Source organism: Acomys russatus, chromosome 15 (genome assembly GCF_903995435.1).
Source record: "Acomys russatus chromosome 15, mAcoRus1.1, whole genome shotgun sequence".
Lineage (NCBI taxonomy): Eukaryota > Metazoa > Chordata > Mammalia > Rodentia > Muridae > Acomys > Acomys russatus.
This window is the reverse complement of record NC_067151.1, coordinates 35858490-35880895: the sequence shown is the minus strand read 5'-3', so window position 1 is coordinate 35880895 and position 22406 is coordinate 35858490. Positions and strand designations below refer to the sequence as shown.

At 41.4% G+C, this 22406-nt stretch overlaps 3 protein-coding genes across 3 annotated transcripts in view; 2 read left to right on the top strand and 1 right to left on the bottom strand.

Annotated features, from left to right (window-relative positions):
• Med12l (mediator complex subunit 12L) overlaps positions 1-22406 on the bottom strand; it is a 309618-nt gene that overhangs the window by 87702 nt on the left and 199510 nt on the right. The window lies entirely within an intron of this gene.
• On the top strand, positions 292-1348 carry P2ry12 (purinergic receptor P2Y12). Its single transcript, XM_051157201.1, has one exon. The coding sequence runs from the start codon at positions 292-294 to the stop codon at positions 1321-1323; it is 1032 nt and encodes a 343-aa protein (XP_051013158.1). The 3' UTR covers positions 1324-1348.
• Positions 8114-10099, top strand: P2ry13 (purinergic receptor P2Y13). The gene is made up of 2 exons (XM_051157203.1): positions 8114-8364; positions 8782-10099. The coding sequence occupies exon 2, from the start codon at positions 8785-8787 to the stop codon at positions 9793-9795; it is 1011 nt and encodes a 336-aa protein (XP_051013160.1). The 5' UTR covers positions 8114-8364; positions 8782-8784; the 3' UTR covers positions 9796-10099.

Here is a 22406-nt window from a genome sequence, read left to right as displayed (position 1 = left end):
GCAATGTGCTATGAGACAACACACTCAGCAGAAACAAACACAAAGCTCCCATAATATCACACAATGCACTTCACATCATCTTACGTTCCCAGAGATGGAAGATTTGTGTAGATGGAGTGCTCAGGGATTCGGTTTTCTAGTGAGTCCTACAAACTGCCACAATAAAGATAAGAAAACTCAAGTCTTAAGCAAGGCTGTGCTTCTAAAAATTATGTAGAGTGATTAACAACCAAACCGATAACCTGTGTCCAAATGTAATCGCCTTCACTCTCTACTCTAGGAAGCAGCACCATGGAGATGCCTGGTGCTAACACCACAGCCTCCTCCCCCAGCAACAGCACCCTGTGCAGCAGAGACTATAAGATCACCCAGGTCCTCTTCCCATTGCTGTACACCGTCCTGTTTTTCGCTGGGCTCATCACAAACAGCTTGGCAATGAGGATTTTCTTTCAAATCCGGAGTAAATCTAACTTCATTATTTTTCTTAAGAACACAGTCATTTCTGATCTTCTCATGATTCTAACGTTCCCATTCAAAATTCTAAGCGATGCCAAACTGGGAGCCGGGCCTCTGAGAACCTTGGTGTGCCAAGTTACCTCAGTCACATTTTATTTTACCATGTATATCAGCATATCCTTCCTTGGATTGATAACCATTGACCGCTACCTGAAGACGACTAGGCCATTTAAAACGACCAACCCCAGCAACCTCCTGGGCGCGAAAATCCTTTCTGTCGTCATCTGGGCCTTCATGTTCTTACTCTCGCTGCCTAACATGATCCTCACCAACAGGAGGCCGAAGGATAAGAACATAACGAAATGTTCCTTCCTAAAGTCAGAGTTCGGCCTGGTCTGGCATGAAATCGTCAATTACATCTGTCAAGTCATTTTCTGGATTAATTTTTTAATCGTCATTGTGTGCTATAGCCTCATTACAAAGGAACTCTACAGGTCCTATGTGAGAACAAGGGGCTCAGCCAAAGCTCCCAAGAAAAGGGTGAATATCAAAGTCTTCATCATCATCGCTGTATTCTTTGTTTGTTTCGTTCCCTTCCATTTTGCCCGGATTCCCTACACCCTGAGCCAAACCCGGGCTGTCTTTGACTGCACCGCCGAAAACACTCTGTTCTACCTGAAGGAGAGCACCCTGTGGCTGACGTCCTTAAATGCCTGCCTCGATCCTTTCATCTACTTTTTTCTTTGCAAGTCTTTCAGAAATTCCCTGACAAACATGCTGAGGTGCTCAAGTTCTACATCACCATCTGGAGAAAACAAGAAGAAAGGACAGGAAAGTGGAGACCCAAGCGAAGAGACTCCAATGTAAAATGTTACTCATGGGGGGGCTAAGGGGGGGGGGGAGGAACCTCAGTTTCTAGGGCTCAGACTCCTCCGGGGAAATCACCACAGAGAAATATTAACAGTCACTAAAAAAGAAGCTGAGTTCATGACTCTAGATAAGCAACAAACTTGAGAAATAGTCCTTATCTACTTTTTAAATACATATATTAAAATATAAGGGAAATTCTAATCTTCAGGTGTACAGTAAAATAAACCGCACTGCATTGCTATACTGCAGGCAAACCTAAAGAATTATTGATTAACTTTGTTTGTAGAAAATGGGCAACCATTAAATGTAATGTTCACTGTCATTTTAAAATACATTACCAAATACTATAATAAGTGAAAAATTCTGTTATCTGATACACCAAGCACAGGAACTTATAACAAGGACAATGCAAACTCACTGAGATTTAAACCAAATGAAATGACACTGGATGAGGCCAGAATTATTATAACTGCTCATTAAGATGGGTAGAGGCTTAAAGATGTATATTTCCATACAGAATAGACATAATAAATAAAATCATTAACCAGAGGAGAGTAAACTTCATAACATTCTAACATTAGAAAATATTACTACTTCTTTAACACTAGAAAGGCAGTTTCAGTAAGATTCTGAGTTTCCTGGGTACAGTGCCATTACTGGTGTTCATCTTTGTTAACTAGCTTTAGAAATGCCTTCTACTTGAATGACAAAACACTTCCTAGTTAGAAAAAAATAAGTGACCAGAATTACCAAATGGCACATCACATCTACCAGTAAGAAAGCGATTGAGATTACCTGTTTGTAATCATGTGTATAATATAAAAACTGCATTTATTCTGCATTAGTTCATTGGAATTTCTCTGTTCAAAAGAATACAATGGCACAGCCTTCTCCTATATTAAACAGTAAATCTCTTTACGAACTATGGGCAGCATAACTTTATTACATAGCATTTTGGAGTCTCTTCAGAAAAATAACATGTTTATAAATCCTCATGTAATGATGAAAGAGGGGAAGTGTGGTCAGACTTTATCTATTTCATAGCTGGTACTTTTATTTTATTAGTTATCAACACAGAACTGATGCATATTTACTGGATATGGTGTGATGGACTTCAATTTATGCATATAAGCAATAAGATCAAATTGGGGTAATAGTTGATAGCTTTAATATAAACAAAATACATAATGTGTGGAAGTCCAAATCATTTGTCGCAGTTATTAATGCTCCTTAGAAGTGTTTTTCAACAGAAAGATGGCATAAATACTATTATCTAAATATCATGTACAAGAAATGATAAGGGTAGATTATAGTGCAGACAAGTTTGTTGAACTTTGGTAATGTTTTCCAAACCCAGCACAACTAATCAAACTCCATTTTTGCACAAAGCTAAGGATGTGTAACTCTGAATGTGGCATCTATTCCTAGGTGGCTGCACTTCCTACTCTGCCCTGCTATAGTGCAAACAGGATGTTGGATACGGATCTAGAGACTGTCAAAACTGTGACTGTGTAGGTTAGGGACTCAGCTCGAAGAAAGAGCCCTTGTCTAGCAATGCAAGGGACCCAGCTTCCGCCTCTACAGTATAAAAGGGGGCATATGCTATGGTAGAGTGTACAACAAACAGCTGGTGTCACTTCTGCCATAGCACGTCACTCTACAACTATTCAGTACTTTTTGGTTTTTTAAGAATACCAGAATGTGGGCAGCACAAGCGAACCTACCAATCTCATCTCTGCATCCAACTATATTTTGCATATGATACAAATAGCGGGCAGCAGCACTCTTCGAACCAGCCAAGGGTAGAAGAACACAGAGTATATGAAAGCTCTTAGTCAAGGTCCCATGAATTCAGAGTGAACATGCTAAGAGACTGCTTGGGGGGACAGGCTGAACAAGCCTCCTTTGATGGCTATTCTAACTTATTGTGATAGTTTTCTACAAGGAAGACAGGCAAATAATTCTGGTAGGATTCTGACATTTTGATAAAGAAATGCAAGGTGTTTGGAAATACCAATGTTTTACAGTTACATATACACAGCATGAAACTTTAGGTTGAACCCTAAATCACCTTAGTGGGTTCCTTCACTGAAAGGCAACAGGCACCACATTCAAGGCAGTCAGAGAGGCAAGAGGCTCATACCAATAACCACAACACTCAGTGGGTAAAGTAGAGGATCATCCAAGTTCAAGAACAGCCTGGTCTCTATAGCCACTTGCAAACCAGGCAGAGCTACAAAGACCATGCATGTCTCAAAGCAAAGTGAACTTCCCAAAGCCAACAGTCTAAAATGTCAGCATTATCAAATGCCTACTATTTATAAAATATGTTATCATCTCCAGCTGCAAAAACTTTGACCCATATAACACACACCACATCTCACATTTCCAGTTAATTTTCTCAAGTAAAAATAAATTTGGTATGCATGAATAGTTGAAAAGAGTCCAGTAGAATGTAGCCCTGCCCCATAGCTCAGTGGCTTGTCAGGCCTAAGGATGTCAGTGGTAGGGAGTTTTTCTCAGAAAGCATCTGAAGCAGGCTTTGCCAAATCACAGCCCCTGCTTATAGACCCCAGCTTATCACTTGCTTATGAGGAGCCCATGGTCTAAAAACAATTTTTATATTTTAAGAATTAATTCTGCATCACATGGAATTTATAGGAAATTAAAATTCCAATGTCCATGGCGCGGCTTCCCAACAACACAGCCACACTGTGCAGGCTGCATATCCAAGACTTTCAGGCCGTAACAATAGAGTTGGGCTGTGGCAAGGAAGACCATCCAGCCTGAAGCACTTAATGCCATGGCCCTTTAACAAATATAACCCTTAAATAGCTACTTTTACAGGCACTCTTACAAATATGTTGAAACAAACACACAAGAGTATATAAATATGTATGTTCAGCAATAAGAGCTGGGAAAATGAAACAAATTAAACGTCCACCAACAGCAGCTTAACTAAAATGTCAGGAAGTCATGTTTATTATGATGGTCAGTGTATATGCACTAACATAGAGTAAAACATAATCCAATTTATGCTTATTTAAATAAGCATAAGTACTTGCACACTAGTATAAATATGGATCAACCTTCACTTCCTGCGATATCTACACATTAGTATTTAGAGTTTTTAAAATAGCTATATATGTGTTTGCATACATGATGAGTGTGTGTGTGTGTGTCCGTGTGTGGGCCTGTGTACACCATGGCACACATGTAGGTCCATGGAGGTGTCATGTGTGACACCCCAGGTGTCAGACATCATTTGCCATAGTGTTTGAGATAGCACGCTTTCTTATTGCTGCATATACCAGCTTAACTGGCCTGCAAGCTTTTAGGGAATTCTGTTTCCAACCCTCAATCTCACTACAGAAGTGGCAGAATTATATATACTCACGACTGTGTCTAGCTTTATATGGTGTCTGGGAATTTATGCTTCCACGCTTGTGTGCCAAGTGCTTTACTCACTGGCCCATCTCCTATGTATTTGAATTTTTAAGCATATGTTTTCTTTTATGATTAAAAAAAAAAAACTATGTAACTAAATAGTAACCATTTAAAGTACTGTGGATTTATTGTCTGTTTCTAGTTAACTGGAGAAATTTTTCTAAAACTGATTTCCATTTCCCAACACTTCTGGACATCTGCTTGTAAACTACACCGTTGGCTTAACTTACTATCACTTTTGGTTATGCTAATACGGAAAGTTTAAAACAACTTCACCTCATCTAAGGAAAGTACCTCAGTCTATTTCAGAGGAAATGCGACATTTTGTCTAGGAGTTCCCACTTCAATTTTCATCCCAAATGAAAGCAAACACTTCAACTTTTCAGATATTATTTACATCATACATGTTAACTATATCAACACAAGGCCTTTGGCGCTTCGCCTTGATCCAATGAGAAATCCCGGAAAAGTAGAAAAGGAAAGACTAGCAGACAGCTCCCATTACAGAGCGATTAGCCCTGGCTCCTTCCTAACCATACCAATTGGACAGTATACATTTCCGACACGAGTTTGTAGCAGAAAGAACTACAGGTTTGCTTAACTTCGTGGATTTTTCTTTTTCCTATATCAATAACTGACTCTCTGCATAAGGACTCCGAATATAGCAGATCACCCCAAATTCACCCTGCCATGATCTGAGGGGCGGAGGTGGGGGTGGAGCAAGATGGGCTTTAAGTGCAAAGCCTGGGGCCAGCGGTGGGCTTGCAGTGGTCTGTAGCAACACTTTGTTTGGGAAATGCTTAATTTCTGCATTTTGATTTTTCATCTTAAAATAAGGCTAGGCTCAACCGATATTGTAAGGATTATGGTAATATAATTACCTATAATACAATAGCTATTTTGAGTGTATTATTGTTGACTCTATTTCTTGGTGCATACTAGAATTCCAGTCTTTCATTTATTCCCACTTGGCAGGCTCCTAAATTCTGAGATCTCTCTCTCTCTCTCTCTCTCTCTCTCTCTCTCTCTCTCTCTCTCTCTCTCTCTCTCTCTGTGTGTGTGTGTGTGTGTGTGTGTGCGCGCGTGTGTGTGTTTTAGTTCTTCCTTCCTGGCTCTCACAAACTAAGCCCACAGTATTCCAGTTTTCTTTTTAGTTGACACAGCAAGCTTGCACAACACGTCCCATGACAGGCATCACTCTACATATGCGGTGGGTGTTCCCTTGGTTTAGTCCCTTAACTTATTAAAGAAGATACTGTTGTGTATTTCCATCACAAAGAGAAGGCACGAATTTCATAGTGACTGTAGATACCATCCAAAGTGATCAAAAAAGTAACAGGTGGACAAAGGCTCGGACCTAAGCCCCTCCAGCTTGAGATGGCACTTCCACCCAGCTCTGGGGAACTGTTTTCAGACCAGCCCTTCAAAAGGGAAGCCGGTTTACAACAAATGTCAGCATTGCTGGCGATCAGCTAACGTACTCAGCAAGGAAAGCACTTCCAAACTCTTATTATTATTATTTTTTTAAATGTATGTTAGGGCCAGGAAGATGGCTCAGCTAGTGAAGACAATACAGAGCACAGTCCAGGGGACCCACATGCTGCAAAGAGAGAACTAACTCCCTGAAGGACACAAGCAAAACATACACTTCACAAACAAAAGAATGTACCTTTGTGACCCTAGAAATGGCCACTGCTCATCAGTTCCTCTTTTCAGAATTTCCCACAGTTGGCATTTTGAAATTTGACCAAAAATGTGATTTCTAGTTCTCATATTATGAAATTATCCTGTACAGAATTTCCCTTGTTTAAAGTGAAACTTCCCAGATCTTCATTTTTATATTGGATTGGGGGCTACTGAGAAATTCAAAATTAGCTATGTAAGGAAAAAACAAAACAAAACAAAAAAGACAAAACTATATTTTAAAATGTTTTGCTAGGTTTTTATCCTCTAACAAAGCAAAAAGATAGGTATTCAAGTTATGACCTCTAACATCAGTGTGGTGCCAACATATTTCAGCTAAAGAGAAAATATTTAAGCTGTGCCACCCATTCTGTATAGCTTAAGCAAAGTCCCCAGGCATCATAGCACCATTTTAAAATGTTCAAGTGTGGAATCTACATATTCAGAATCCTCAGCTAAGTCATGTAGAATTTTCTCATTAACCAAATTCCAAAGACAGTACACCTCTACATTCGGCGTGTGGCAAGAAACATGAAGTGAAACTCTCCGTTGACCACCACACATCCTCCACCAGGTCCTCTAGTTCCCCCTTTGCCTTCATCTGTCTGGCAGGGAAGCATGTGCCAGACACGAAGCCTTTTTCTCCACACTGAGATTTATTCATTTGTTTTTTGTTTTGTTTTCTTTTGTTTTGTTTCGAGACAGGGTTTCTCTGTGTAGTCTTGGCTGTCCCGGACTCACTTTGTAGACCAGGCTGGCCTCGAACTCATAGAAATCCTCCTGCCTCTGCCTCCCAGAAAGCTGGGATGACACGAGTGAGCCACCATGCCTGGCCTCACACTATGATTTAAAGGGAACATTGTACCCATCTTGGTCCAACACTGATTGACAAAATTTGCTAAGTCTCAAGAATACTGGAGTTTCCCAAAATGGCTTTCTAAAAGTAACATACTTTATCTTCTCAACTTGGAAATTAAGAAGCCAAAACAATGAGTGGCTGGCATTTTCAGTTTTTTTCCTGATATGTCCAGTACTGAGCCATAGATATAGCTCCCCTACACTCCTATGAAGTAGATGTTATTGTCAAACTGTTACACGGAGGAATGAGATTTATAGCTCTTAAAACATTTGTTTAAACCTGACATCAAATAATGGGTAGGTCCAGGGATAGTAGCTCTCACTTCTTAGAAAATGGGACACACCATCTGTAACCGATCTGAGGATCAAAAGACTAACAACAACATCTGCAGAAACACAAAGACCATCCTTCGACATACAAACTTCTTGCAAGTCCAGCCTCTAAGAGGACAGAAGATGACTTGATTTTCAAATCAAGTTTTATCTTCCTCCTTGGTTGTAATTTGGTACTATTTCCTTCATCGTTTTAACTATTGTTACATGAGTTATTCAAAAGGTTACTGAACATTAATAATTAATAGTAATAAGAATAATACTATTGGGGATGTAGAAATAGTTCAGCAATTAAAAGTACATTCTGGGCACCTACTTCAGATGGGTCACCATCTCCTATCACTCCAGCTCCAGGGACTCCACCACGTCTGGGCTCTGTGTGCACCTGAATGCATATACATCCCTTATTCATGTAATTAAATACAATAAAATATCTCACATGTTAGGAAGATGGCTGAGTGATGGCGTGCCTGATGAGCCAGGGAAAGCGCTGGGTTCAGCCCACAGCACACACAAACCAGTAACTATTACTGGTAGATACTCCAATGGTCTAAAGATGAGGAGGTTCTAGAAAATGTGGGTTATTACAGAAGCCCACAGAAGAAAAAGAGGAAGGAAAGCCAGTATAAGAAAGCAGAACCTTTACTTCGCAAGCTATACGTGGGTTGAGCTAATGACTGCCACAATTCACACAGCTGAGTGTCTTCCCAAACAAAGGTCAGTTTCAATCTTTCTTATGTATGTCCTTGCTATAAAAGGTAGAATGCAGCTAAATTAAAAAAAAATCTAAATATGCTATTCTATAAGCATAGACTATATGCATAAGGCACTACATAAATATATGACAGCCTGCCCTGTAGTCTTACATCTTAAATTGGGTTCTGTTACTGCCGTGTAATGAGTAGTGCTTGCCGTCTGGATTTCACAAGAATATAAAGTAATGGGACTTTTAAAAAAGAACAAAAACAAGATATGTGCTCAAAAAATTACTAGCCAAAAAATCAGATCTGCTTAAGTGTGTTAAATAATGGAGTTTGTTTTTTTTTTTTTTCTTTTAAACACAAAAAGTAGTATTTGCTAAGTCATGTGGGTTCTTTGCTTCCCTTTGTCTGTGTGCATGTTTGTGTATAATAGCTGATGCTTGAGACAGCCAACACCACTGGGATGCAGGGCTTCAACAAGTCTGAGCGGTGCCCCAGAGACACTCGGATGACCCAGCTGGCGTTCCCAGCCCTCTACGCTGCGGTCTTCTTGACAGGCGTCGTGCTCAACACCTTAGCCCTCTGGGTGTTCGTTCACATCCCCAGCAGCTCTACCTTCATTGTCTACCTCAAAAACACTCTGGTAGCAGATTTGATAATGACACTAATGCTTCCCTTCAAAATCCTCTCTGACGCACACCTTGCACCCTGGCAGCTCAGACTTTTTGTATGTACTTTCTCTTCTGTGGTCTTTTATGCGACCATGTATGTAGGTATCATGATGCTGGGCCTCATCGCTTTTGACAGATTCCTAAAGATCATCAGACCTTTTAGAAAATGTTTTGCGAAAAAAACTGCCTTTGCAAAAATAGTCTCAACTGTCATCTGGCTCCTGATGTTCCTCATCTCCCTGCCAAACATGGTCTTGAGCAAGAAAGCAACGCCATCATCTGTGAAGAAGTGTGCGTCTTTAAAGAGTCCCCTGGGTATGCTGTGGCATCAAGTAGTCAGTCACGCATGCCAGGTCATTTTCTGGACGGTCTTTATCCTGATGCTTCTGTTTTATGTGGTGATTACCAAAAAGGTATACAATTCCTATAAAAAGTTTAAAAGTAAGGGCAGGAAGCACAAAAGGCTAGAGGCGAAGGTCTTTATTGTCATAGCTGTCTTCTTTGTGTGCTTTGCCCCATTTCATTTTGTCAAAGTTCCATATACCTACAGTCAGGCTAATAAGACTGACTGTAGATTAGAAAACCAACTGTTCGTTGCTAAAGAAGCAACTCTCTTTTTGGCAACAACTAACATTTGTATGGACCCCTTAATCTACATAATCTTATGTAAAAAATTCACAGAAAGGGTGCCATGTATAAGGAGGAGAAGGACAAAGATGGACGCATCAAGTGAAGAGCATCACAGCAGTCAGACAGACAACATCACCCTGGCCTGACAACTTTCTCCCACATGCTAATTTTACACATGGCTTCACTTCTATTTAAGGATGGGACTTCAAAAGATCATTCACTTGGAGATTTCATTTAAGCATTACAGAAAAAGGGGGGAAACAGTTTCCTATCGTTTATTATCCTGGTGTACAGAAAAGATGATACACATTTTAACCATACAGATGTATTTATAAGCAAAATAAACTAACGTCGTGTGACTGTTCAGGCAGCAAACTGTCTATCATTTTTTTTTTTTTAATTCCGATTTGGAAGCTGTTAACCTGCACTTCCTGTTTACTCGGGTAATTAATTTTATTCCTTCTCCAGTTTCTGATGGGGTTGAAGACCAAATAGCTTAGTACAACTAAGCTTAGTTGCTTAGGGGTTAAGATGTTTTTAGGTCTAGATAGAGGTTTTAAGTTGATAGAAATGAGATATGATAGACATTGATTTACATTCAGAATTTTAGACTCACCAAGATAGGAAAATGTTTTCTTCAATGTTGCCAAATACAAATAGCCAAAACACTATGAATGTAACATTTATATAATTCCTGATTGTTTCATGGTTCTTGCTGTATGCAGTTTATTTTATATATGTGTAATAATATAAATGTGTATGTAAAAAAATAAATATTATAAAAAAAAAAAAAAGAGAGAATGCGTAAGAAAGCAAATGGCCACTAGATGTCCTCTTCTCTAGAGCATCCATGTAATATGGAAAAGACTAGTGGGAAACAGGTATGGCTAAAGCAACCTCCTTTCTAGTTACTATCCCACACTCTCTCATACACACAATCCCTAAAACATCATGGTGAGTTTTATAGACTTCAGAATGCTGAAGTCTATAAACCAACAAACTTGCACATCCAATGTCTGTGGAGGAAAGGCTAAGACAGGGGCCAAAAAAGATGTAGTCCGAGGAACCGAAGTTGGTTAAAATGTCCCCAGGAATCCCAAAAGATTTTCCCAGTAAGAGTGCAAAAGGTCTCTCTCCAGCATCTCAAAAGAGTACCAGAGGAGGCCTATACAGCTGGCAAAGCCAGTTCGCAGCCAGGTGTAGTCTGAGAGGAGGAAGGCGGCGTCAGCCACCAAAACCTTCATGGGCAACAGCGCCTACACTGCTTATGGAAAATAACTGCTTCTCCCACTGTCTGTCTATACATTAGGGTCCTTGTTACATATTTTCTTATACTCGTTTGCTGGAACTGTGGATCACATTTCCCAAAGAAAAGGGGGGAAAAAAGACATATATCACAAATTTTTGGTATCTTCCAAAGTTCCCCCGCCTGCCAAAAGGACTGATATTCTTGGTGCATATAAGCAATGGACTGTTTGGCCTGTAATTAGTAATATCCATGCAGGAAGATTTTCCAAAGTCTGTGTTACTTTCTTTAAGCTCATCTACTCCCCTGGATCTCTTTGTGGGTTTAAAAGGAAAAAAAAAAAAAAAAAAAGTAAAGTATGTTTTTCTGGCATTTTGGGGACTGATCTTAAGCTTTTCTGGAGAACATGAGGACTCTTCCCCTAACTGTGCCTGCCATATAAAGTCTAGGCTTCTCTCCTTCTATGCCTCAAAGGCCCAGGAGCAAGAGAACGTCCTTGTCCTTAAGGAACCATCTGCTAACAGTTCTTCCGCACCTTGACCATCACACTCTGCTTAAGATGCCAAAGCTTTTGTTCCTCAGGTCACTGTACATATAACCTTCCATCTGATTCACTCTACGTTTCTGTCTATTTGGTGAAACCCATGCTATCACTTAATCCATATAATTTCACCTGCCCAACTTCCCACTACTACCTCAGGCCCAATCACTTCCTCACCTGTGTAGTAGCATTCCTCAACTACTTATCACATTGCTTCATGATAATTTGCTTAAATATGCATTGTGCAATTAGTAAAGGCTTGCTAAAACAAATCAAAAGGGGCTTTTTTTTGGGGGGGGAGGCGGGTGTTACTATTTGTTCTGGTTGTCCTGGACCTCACAAAAAGATTCACCAGCCCTAGCCTCCCAAGTAGAGTACTGGGATTAAGTGTATGCACCACCATCCCCAGTGCAAAGGAGTCTTCTGTTGTTGTTTTGTTTTGCTTTGTTTTGTTTTTGTTTTTTGAGACAGGGTTTCTCCATGTAGCCTTCACTGTCCTGGACTCACTTTGGAGACCAGGCTGGCCTCAAACTCACAGAGATCCATCTGCCTCAACCTCCTCGAGTGCTGGAATTACTGGAGGTGCATACCTGGCTGGGTCTTATTTAAATTCACTACAAGAGTAAAATGAAAGCCAACTTCCAGTGATTTATCGGTCAACACAATAGTCTTCCAGGGCAGGTAGTGTGGCTCAGTGGGAGAGCCTCTGCCTAGCATTTACAAGAGCCTGGATTTGATCCCCAGTACTGAGGGAGAAAGGAAAGATTTTTAAAATAAAAGCTTAAGTTCTTGAGCTTTCCTATCGTGTGCATGCAAGAGTTGAGGAACGATGCCACCCACCTGCTTTTGAAGGACCATGAATGAAGAAATAAAGAGACTAAACGGCTCAGCGCTTAAATTTTAAGGGCACTGACAAAATGCTTTGGTTATCTGGTACTGGGCAAATCAAACCTGTAACTGCAGCATATTACAAAGGCCAAAACTTTCCTTTAGAAGGAGGACCCTTGGTCTCTCATATAAAACAATGAAATCATCTTTATTATTATACATACATAAATCTATAGTACAGAGCACATTACATAGTCACAGGAGACTCTAACATTGAGTGACACATAACTGTACCCGAGCTACACTGTTTAACGGTAATCCATTGTTGGTAGTATAGCCTATACAGTTTACCTCTGACAACAATTACAATCTCCTCCACATAGACTTACAACTAATATAGACACTTTTAAGAAAGATATTTCCAGATACAACTTCATTAGCAAATTTGTCATTCATAAGTTCAAATACTTCATTCCGATATAATATCATAGTCAAAGATGGATTGCCTGGTCGAGTATTGTGTAATTCCAGCACACCAGTGTCTGCATGGGCATCGCCAACCAGGTGGTAAGACTCTCTCCAAACAACAGCAGCAAAGGCAGACTGTCTGATCTGCACAACAACATTGCCAAGAACCTAGAGAAGTGGCTGTGTTACGAATATCTTAAAGTCGCATTCCCTAAGTGGTTCTCTAAACTCTGGAAACAAACCCTGAGCTCTAGAACATTTACGGAATGGAAGGTAGTGAGAATTTTGGTTTCTTTATAAGTTATTACAGCAATATGGCTTTGTTTTAATCCCAGGCGTCGTGTGGGAATACGGGCTGCTTCGGATTGTCCGCAGCAGCTAACTATAGTTTGTCTCCTGCTGTTCTGGCAGGGGCGTGATTCTGCCAGCTGAAGATAGTTCACATTTGGAATTCTGGAGACTCTTGAGAGGTTATTATAGAAGCTCCAGAGCCCTGAGCGAAACATCGGCTGCTGCTCCCCCTGCTGTTGCAATTGCTGGTTGCTGGTTGGAGATATCCTGATGAAGACTGGACTTGCCCCAAGGAATTTGACATTACCTATTCATCAGGAAGTAGTCTAAAGAGATCTATGTCGCCTTTCCCCTTTATCCTTTTTTTCTCTCCTACCTAGTGTTGGGGGGTTGGAAGGGATTGGGGTGGAGAAGGGTGGTAGGTAAAAGAACCGAATGAAATAACAAAAACAAAAACAAAAACAAAAAAACAAAAACAAAAACCAAATATGGTTACAATGTATAGTATAACTTGGCCATAAACAAGAAGGAAAGAATAAGTGCTGATCCTTCAGAGGCCTGCACTGCACTGCCATGGGACGAATTGCAATACTGTGAAATCCTGTCCTTTTCTTCAGCTCCCCCACATGCCCATGCGCAAATCTGTAGCAGGCCTTTCATAATAAACTCTAAAACTGCTTTAAAAAAAAAAAAAAAAAGCAACTTTGATGCAATATATGAGCTGACCTGACAGAAAAATTCAGGGCTTTTGTTGAAAGCTAAGATATAATTATTTGAGCTTGGTAATTAGGGTGAGGCCTCAAAACTTCTTCTATGAGGGGAACCGGTGGCAGTGTAATTACCACGCAGGGAAACATTCTGGAGAAACCACAGGATGTTTCTCTAACGTGGGAACGGGGGTGGGGCGGAGATGCAGAGATAACTCTCAGCTCAAGAGGAATGAGCGAGATGCCACTGATGAAGTCATTCCCTGGAGTGGAGATCCTCCTCGGGCCAGTTCACACACTTTTAACAGGAGAAATCATGCAGAAGAGAACAGCCCAGGCCAAGCAGTGTCTCCCATGTTTACAGGACACTAGCCCTAGTTAGTGCAGAGTTTACAAAGAATTTGAAGGAACAGACCTGAACATTCTGCTCTTCACATGGAAACTCAATACACATGATAAAAGTATAGGGCATGTGTGGCAGAAAGGTCACGTGCTTCAGTGGGCACCAGAATCAGCTGGCAGACCTTAAACCGCAGATTGCTGGGCACACCCCAGCTCCCATGCATCGGCAAGGCTTAGTGCAAGCTTCCAGGAGGCAGTGATGAGATGGGTTTGAACCACACATTTAAGATCACTGTCCTGTCTGCTAAGGCCCATACTTCCCATAGAAACTGACTGACAATCCAGACGTCATGCATGGGCTGTCATGTGTGTATGTGTGTAAGGGACACACATAATCCCACTTTTTAAACTCTGGATGCTGAGGCAGGAGGATGAATTTGAGGCAAGCCTGGTCTATGGAGAGCTACAAAATTCAGGCCAGCCTGAGCTACATAAAAACAACTGAGTTACTGCCCAGTCCTCTATGACATGTATGTCTAAGAGCAGAGTTAATCAACTGGAGACGACAAAGCAACATCGTTAGCAAGAGGGCAAGGCAGCTATAAGGTAATGTCGAAAGAACTTGACTACCTGGGAAGCTGATGCTTCTCTTAAGGGGCAGCAGCTATTGAATAGTAAGTGTTGACACTGAAGGCAGTTCAGGTTGCTAGTTGGTTGACAACAGGAGTGGTAAAAGTGGAAGCAGTGAAAACAACCCCGAATGTGTTACATAAACACAACGCTTACTTCTTAACCAGGCAGGTAGACAAAGCTTTCAACACATTCTCTCCTTCAGCTGTCCCAGGAAGCTTAGAAAGTGTTCTCATTATCTTTTTGTTGTTGTTGTTGTTGTTATCATTTTAGAGATGAGGTTGAGAAACAGAAAGACTAGGTAACCTGCATAAAGTCACACAGCTCACAAGCAGCATGGCCAAGGACCTAAAGCAGACTCTGGCTTTTCAGCCTATCTTAAATAACATTCTCAAGAGGAAGCACAACTTCAGGTTTCTAATCTGCATCCTGTGCCACTCCCCCAAATCCCTGCCTCACCCAAAATTAACATCTTCATGTGTGGGCTTACAAGCAGCCCAGGAAGTGCTGGCGGATAAGCCCAGACCCATAAGTTAACAAGGACCTCCCATCCCAGGACCTTCCCACCCTACTCCCATGCCTGAATGCCTGTGGTGTGCCAGCGCTGAGCTGCTGGGTGCTTTAAAAGGATCAGGGCTTGTGGGTGGGTGGGTGGGAGTGTGATGGTGGGGCATATGTGTATGCACTTGTGTGAGCACACATGAATATGCATGTGCAGGCCTGAGGTTACTACAGAGCATCTTCCTTAATCGCTCCCCATGTTATTTATGAGGGCAGGGTCTTTGCTGAGCCTAGAGCTTACTGTAACTCCAGCTACTCTGACCAACTCCTGTGCTCTGGGATTATAGGCAGGCTACCACTCTTATCCAGTTTCAATGTGGGTCCTGAGGATCCAAACTCCCGCTTTACCTGGAACCATCTCCCCGGCCCTCTCCTCCCTTCTGTAGCTATATCCTTGAAGCAGATCTTAGGAGTTTGCCTGCTGGTAAAGGGGAGTAAAAGAGCCAAAGAACAAGGCGGATAGATGCTGTGCCATTGCTGGGCATCTCCTTGATGGCAAACAGGGATACAGCTCAGACTGAGTCCCAGCCAAGTGGACTCAGGACCAAAACCCCCACAGTTCTGCCACATAGCCTCTGTGTCCTAGCCTGAGAGTAAACAGAATTCCTCTAAGGCTGAGATTGACCCCACAGGTGAATGGTGAAGAAGTGGCCCCAGAAAGAAATAGCGGAGAAGTCTGCAAGTTAGTGAGCTTCACCACCCTCTGGAGGAAGAAAGGGTCAATCCTAGCATTCTGCGCTACCCTGTGCTAGCTGTCCCGAGAGCTGAGTTCCTGAGGGAAAGCAAAGCCCCAAATTAGATTCCCTTGCTTACTAGGCCAGGCAGCCTGTGTGTGCTGAGCACAGGGCTGATCTTGTAGCTGCACCCAGGTAAGGAATGTAGACCACAATGAGTGGGTGGTGCCGTGTGAGGCATGGTTATCAAACCACAGAAGTTTGGAGGGTTGAAAAGACTAATTGCAGACAGAGGGATTAAAGTGGGACTCATGGGAGATGAGCATTTGAACTAGAACATGAAGGGAACACAGCATTTAGCACAGGACCCTCAGAAGGGACACACAATCACCAGGGTTGTGTCCCTGAAGCCTGTTAATGCAGAGCTGAAAGAAGCCGAGGAGCTGGCTCAGAGCAAGTTATAGTGGCTTCTCCAATGAGCCACTGAAGATTCTGAGATGGAGAGCCATGTGGTGTGGGCTATTTTTCTGGGGGGAAAAAAGTTGTGCATCTTGAAGACTCTCAATTTAATTGAAAGAGCCACTGAGGTTAGAGGTCACTTTTCACCTGTGCAAGCCAGAGCAGAGGGAGAGAGCAAGAGAGAGAGAGAGACAAATCCCTTACAATTAGATCAGGTAATGAAAAAGATCGACAAATTTTGCCTTTTTCCTCACGCTCCTTGCCTAAAACTGAATCATGGTGAGCTTTTCCTCTAGCCAACGGGGCCCCACTTCAGGCTGACCAATCCCGGCTCATCAGATATGTTCAAAGCCAGTCCTATCGCGCTTTTTTATCTAAGTTGACCAACTCAAAATTAGGGAAAGAGGATCTATCCCAGGTCACCCCAACCATTTAGAAAAGAATGGATTTTGGACAAAGTCTCCTCTGCAAGCTTTGCTGTGAGTGCATGCATGCCTCTATGAGTGTGTGTGTGTGTGTGTGTGTGTGTGTGTGTGTGTGTGTGTGTGTTTCATTTTCAATAAACTTTGTTACCTATTGTTGTCTGATAATTTTTTTTCCTGTCTTTTAATTCAATTTAGTTGTTAGACAAAGGTAGCACATAAACTGGAGGCATTTTCAAGGGGACATGGTTTGAGTTCAGAGCCCATGGTTACTTAGGGAATTCTATGTATAATATTTTGTAATCGGTGTGTAACACATGTTGTCAAGGGGTTCACTATAAGTACAGCCATTCTTTTCCAAATCAAGTGTCAACTGCTGCAGAGGCCCTTAGATTGGGTGAAGAACTGAGTGATGAGGAAAAGCAAACTGCATTTTTGGAGTATCTCCAATTTGAGTTATCACTGAGTAATCGAGTCAAGATGTCAGGAAAGAAAAGGCAAAATGTGGACAAAGACTCTGAAGGTAGGTAGTTCAACGCTAGTCTGGCCAGGAGCTTTTCTGAGACGAGAGAGAATAAAAACCAAATGACCTCAGCAGTCATGTCGCACAAGTCTCACGATAGATCAAGCAGGAGAAGAGGGACAGAGGATGAACGGGGGTTGGGGTACAGAGAGTCCAAAGGACTGAAAATCAAGGGACAAGAGGAGATTCAATAAAGAAGTGACAGTCACCAAAACCATACTCTCTGAGGAGGTCGAGGTAACTTAAAGAAGGTGGTATGGTGCTCCAGTTTGTAAAGGAAGTGATGCAAGGGCAGACAGTAAGTTAACTCGCATCTTTCCAAAAGGGATAATAACTCCATTTATGAGATGTGGAGTGACTGTACACCACAAGAAATAGCAAGCAAAGCAAGCAATGAAATGGTTGGATTTAGCCTTGTCATTGCCATGTCTGCCTATCACACTATTGAGACTGGATCCCAAGAGATTAGAATTTCTCCAAGAGTACTCTGCTGGGAGGGGAAATAGCTGAAGTCTGGAATCCATCAAGAGGAGACATTTGGGTTTGTGCAGGGTGATAAATATGGATCTACTTGCATTTTTCTACATGTAGCCATCCAGTTAGACCAGCACCATTTGTTGAAGATGCTACCTTTTTCCACTGTATAGATTTGGCTTCTTTGTCAAAAATCAAGTGTCCATAGTGTATAGGTTTATTTCTGGGTCTTCGATTTGATTTCATTGATCAACCAGCCTATTTCTATGCCAATAACATCCTGATTTTATTACTGTTGATCCTAGTTTAAGATCAGGGATGGAGAGTCCTCTGGAAGATCTTTTATTGTACTGGATTGTCTTAGCTATTCTGGGATTTCTGTTTTTCCATATGAAGTTGAGAATTATCTTTCAAGATCTTAAGGAATTGTGTAGGAATTTTGCTGGGAACTGCCTTGAATCTGTAAATTGCTTTTGGTAAGATGGTCATTTTTACTATGTTGATTCTCCTGATCCATTTACATGGCAGATCTTTCCATCTTCTGATATCTTAACCAATTTCTCTATTTAGAGACTTGATGTTTTTTTCATACAAGTCTTTCACTTCCTTGGTTAGAGTTATACCAAGATACTGCATATTATTTTAGCTATTGTGAAAGGTGTAGTTTTCCTAATTTCTTTCTCAGCCCGTTTGCCATTTGTATACAGGAGGGATACAGATTTTTTTGAGTTGGTTTTGTATCCAGCCACTTTGATGAAGGTGTTTATCAGCTGTAGGAGTTCCTTGATAGAATTTTTAGGGTCACTTATGTATACTATCATGTCATCGTGAATAGTGATAGTTGCACAGAACTAAAGTCCAAGTGGGTTAAAGACATCATCTGACACGCTAAATCTGTTAGAAGAAAAAGTGGGGAAAAGCCTTGAACTCATTGGCACAGGAAACAACTTCCTGAACAGAACACCAACAGCTCAGGCTCTAAGAGCAACAATTAATAAATGGGACCTTATAAAACTGAAAAGCTTCTGTAAGGCAAAGAACACTGTCAATAGAACAAAATGACAGCCTACAGACGAAAAGATCTTCACCAACCCTATATCTGACAAAGGGCGAATATCCAAATATATAAAGAACTCAAGAAATTAAATACCACCAAACCAAATAACCCAATTAAGAAATGGGACTCATAATTAAATAGAGAATTTTCAATAGAGGAATATTGAATGGTTGAGAAACACTTAAAGAAGTGTTCAACTTCCTTAGTCATCAGGGAAATGCAAATCAAAATGACTCTGAGATTCCATCTTACACCTATCAAAATAGCTAAGATCAAAAACTCAAGTAACAGCACATGCTAGCAAGGATGCAGAGAAAGGAGGAAACTCCTACGTTGCTTGTGGGAGTGCAAACTTGTAAAACCATTTTGGAAATCAATCTGAATCTTTCTCAGAAAATTGGGAATAGTGCTACCTCAAGACCCAGCTATGCCACTTCCGGCCATATACCAGAAAGTTGCTCCACTATACAACAAGGACATTTGTTCAACTATGTTCCTAGCAGCCTTATTTATACTAGCCATAATCTGGAAACAACCTAGATGTCCCTCAGCTGAAGAATGAATAAAGAAACTGGTACATTTACACAATGGAATACTATTCAACTGTCAAAAACAAGAAAATCTTGAAATTTGTGGGCAATGGGATGGAACTAGAAAAGATAATCCTGAATGAGGTAACCTAGACCCAGAAAGACAGGCATGGTATATACTCACGTATAAGTGGATATTAGCCCAACATGGATGTCCTCTGAGATACTCCATCCAGTGGGGGTAGCCCCACAAGGAATCTATCAAGGCTAGTGGATCTGGACCCAGGAGGGCCTGCACAAACTGATGCACCAACCAAGGACATTGCAAGCAGAGAACCTACAGCCCTGTTCGGACGTGGCAGATGGACAGCTCATTCTCCATGTGGAGAAGGGGAGGGGAGGGGAGGGGAGGGGAAGGCAGGGGAAGGGAGGGGAGAGTGGGGGACTGCCTCCCACCTGAACCTTGGTGCCAGCTATTTTATCACTGCCTCTTGGAGGAGAGGCCCTGTGGGAACACAGAGGAAGGGGATGCAGGCTATCCAGATGAGACCTGATAGGCTGTGGTCAGAAGGTGGGGGAGGAAGGTCTTGGGTAAGGGAAGAGGGAGAAGAGGGAGGAAGAGGGAGGGAGAGAGGGTGAGAACAAGAAGATAAGAGTGACGGGATAACAATCCAGGTGTAATGTAAATAATTTATTTATTTATTTATTTTTTTTTTTTTAAAGCTGAGTAACAGCCACCATGAAAGAGTTAGAATAAATACATTGTGAATTTAAGAATTCCCCATTGTGGAAACCTATGCTGTTAATCATGTATTTCCTACAATAAATACCACTGTGATAAAATAATTTTTTTAAAAAAGGGAGAAATTTGTCTCCAAAAGAAAGATTCAATTTGTCAACAACCTTGCAGGAGAAATTCATCTTGCAGAACAGGCTCGCCCTGCAGAAGAGACTTGGAGCAGGGGCAAGTAGGAGACCACACCTTGCCAGATTATGCAGTAAATGTTTCTCTAGCTACTGTTTAGACCCTATGCTCATGTCAAAAATCCAGAGAAATCCTGGAGAAAGACTTAAAAGGATCAATGAATCAATACCTCCATCCCTCTTCGAAATGTGGTCATATTGAATAAGTCTCTCCCCCCTCTCTCTTTTTTTTTTTTTTGGTTTTCACTATTAATTTGTCTCCTTTAACTGGCTTCCTGAGGACAGGCATCCAATCCTGGCTTGTCAGGGCACGGGCTGAGATCCCTAAGTCCAGCAACAACTTCAGGCAACAGAACAAGCCTGAGTCACCTACCTAATAGGTATGTCATCATTTCAGGCACCCATGCTACCTGAGTCCTGACTCCTTAGCCCTAATCTCAGAAGTATCTGCAGAAAAAAGATTCTTGGGGAGGGAAGTCAGAGAGCTGAACGAGAAAGGGGAGTGACAGAACGTCAAGACAAAAATAGGACAGAAATTAATAGAAACGAACAGTAATAAAGGAGAAAGACAATGTAAGAACATGAAAGAGACAGGAAACCCAATTGAAGACCAACTATATGTAATAATTCTGCTTTGAAAAAAATTATATTATTTTACTCAACATTCAAAATTCTGCTAATCTAGTAATAAAACTCAAACTGATGAACACACTATCCTAAGGCACAGGACTAGAATGCTGTGTCCTGTTTTCAAGGTGAGTTTTTTGACTTTACTCAGAAGTATCTCTCCCAAGCAAATTTATCTAATATATATCTGGATATCTTTTTTTAATGTTGAAATTCCTATCTGTCAAGAAAGATATAAAGAGTGAAAGATATAAAGAGTGTGCACAGATTCTCTGGCTCACCACTACCAGGGAACTGGAGCTTACTAAAGGCAACCAAAGTGCTAAAGGATACAGTAACTTCTGAGTTGAGGATTTTCACCTTTTAATCATCTCACACTGCCAAGCATAGAGGCATACCTGACTTCCCCATTCTCCTTCCAACAAGAAAAAAACGTGCTATTGTTCCTGACCTATCAAGCAAGTTCAAACAACAAATTCACTTCCGGGTATACATTATTCTACTTCGGTTACAAGCATCTTCAGGCTTAAGAAAAAAATAAAGCTGAAGACCTCAGCCAAAGTAAAAATGCTGTGAAACAAACACTAGCATCCAAACTGGAGTTTGTCTGACCCCAGTTACCAGTTTAGTCACAGCCCAGCATTGCCCCTCAAAGGAAGATTTCCACAGATGAGAGATAGACAGGACGCCAAAGCTAGAAGAGAGTTACAAGGAAAGGACAGGAGCAGACTTGGGTATCTCCAGACTCAATCTCCGAAGCTTCTGTCCCCTTTAATCAACTTGCAAATGATGCTCCCACACTAGAACAGGTTAGGGCTTTATGTACAGCAGCCCTAATAAACACAAATCATTTCAAGTGAGAGATTAAACATAGTAATTCAGGCACGGGGACCCAAAGACACCAATCTAGTCTAAGGAATATTAAAGGGTTTGTAATAATTACATACAGCACAAACGCACAGCCACTAGTTGCGAGCTGCAGGATAACCTTCTATGCAGAAACAAACAGTAAGATTTTTTTTTGGGGGGGGGGGGGCGGGGATTTCACTACAATCTTCGTTCCATGTTCTGAATACATGAAAAAGACATGGATAATCAAGACATCATTTAGCTGATCATGTGAGTCATGCCTGTTGTCCCAGCACTTGGGAGACTGAGGCCAGGAGAATCGCCAGAAATTCAAGGCCAGACTGGGGTACATGGAAACAAATACCCCAAAGTGACCAAGACCAACCACCTAAAGCAGTGTTCACTTTCTTCCTTGCTTGTCTCTGTCAGTCTACTATTATCCAAAGGATTCTCAGTATATTTGTATGCTCATTTTCCTTGAGAAAGAACTGGATATACCAGAAATAACAGCGATAGAGAAAGGGAGACTACAGCAAAACACTATGCCTTCTAACACTGTACAGACACCACTTTCTCAGGTTGACACCAAGGCACAGAAACCAAG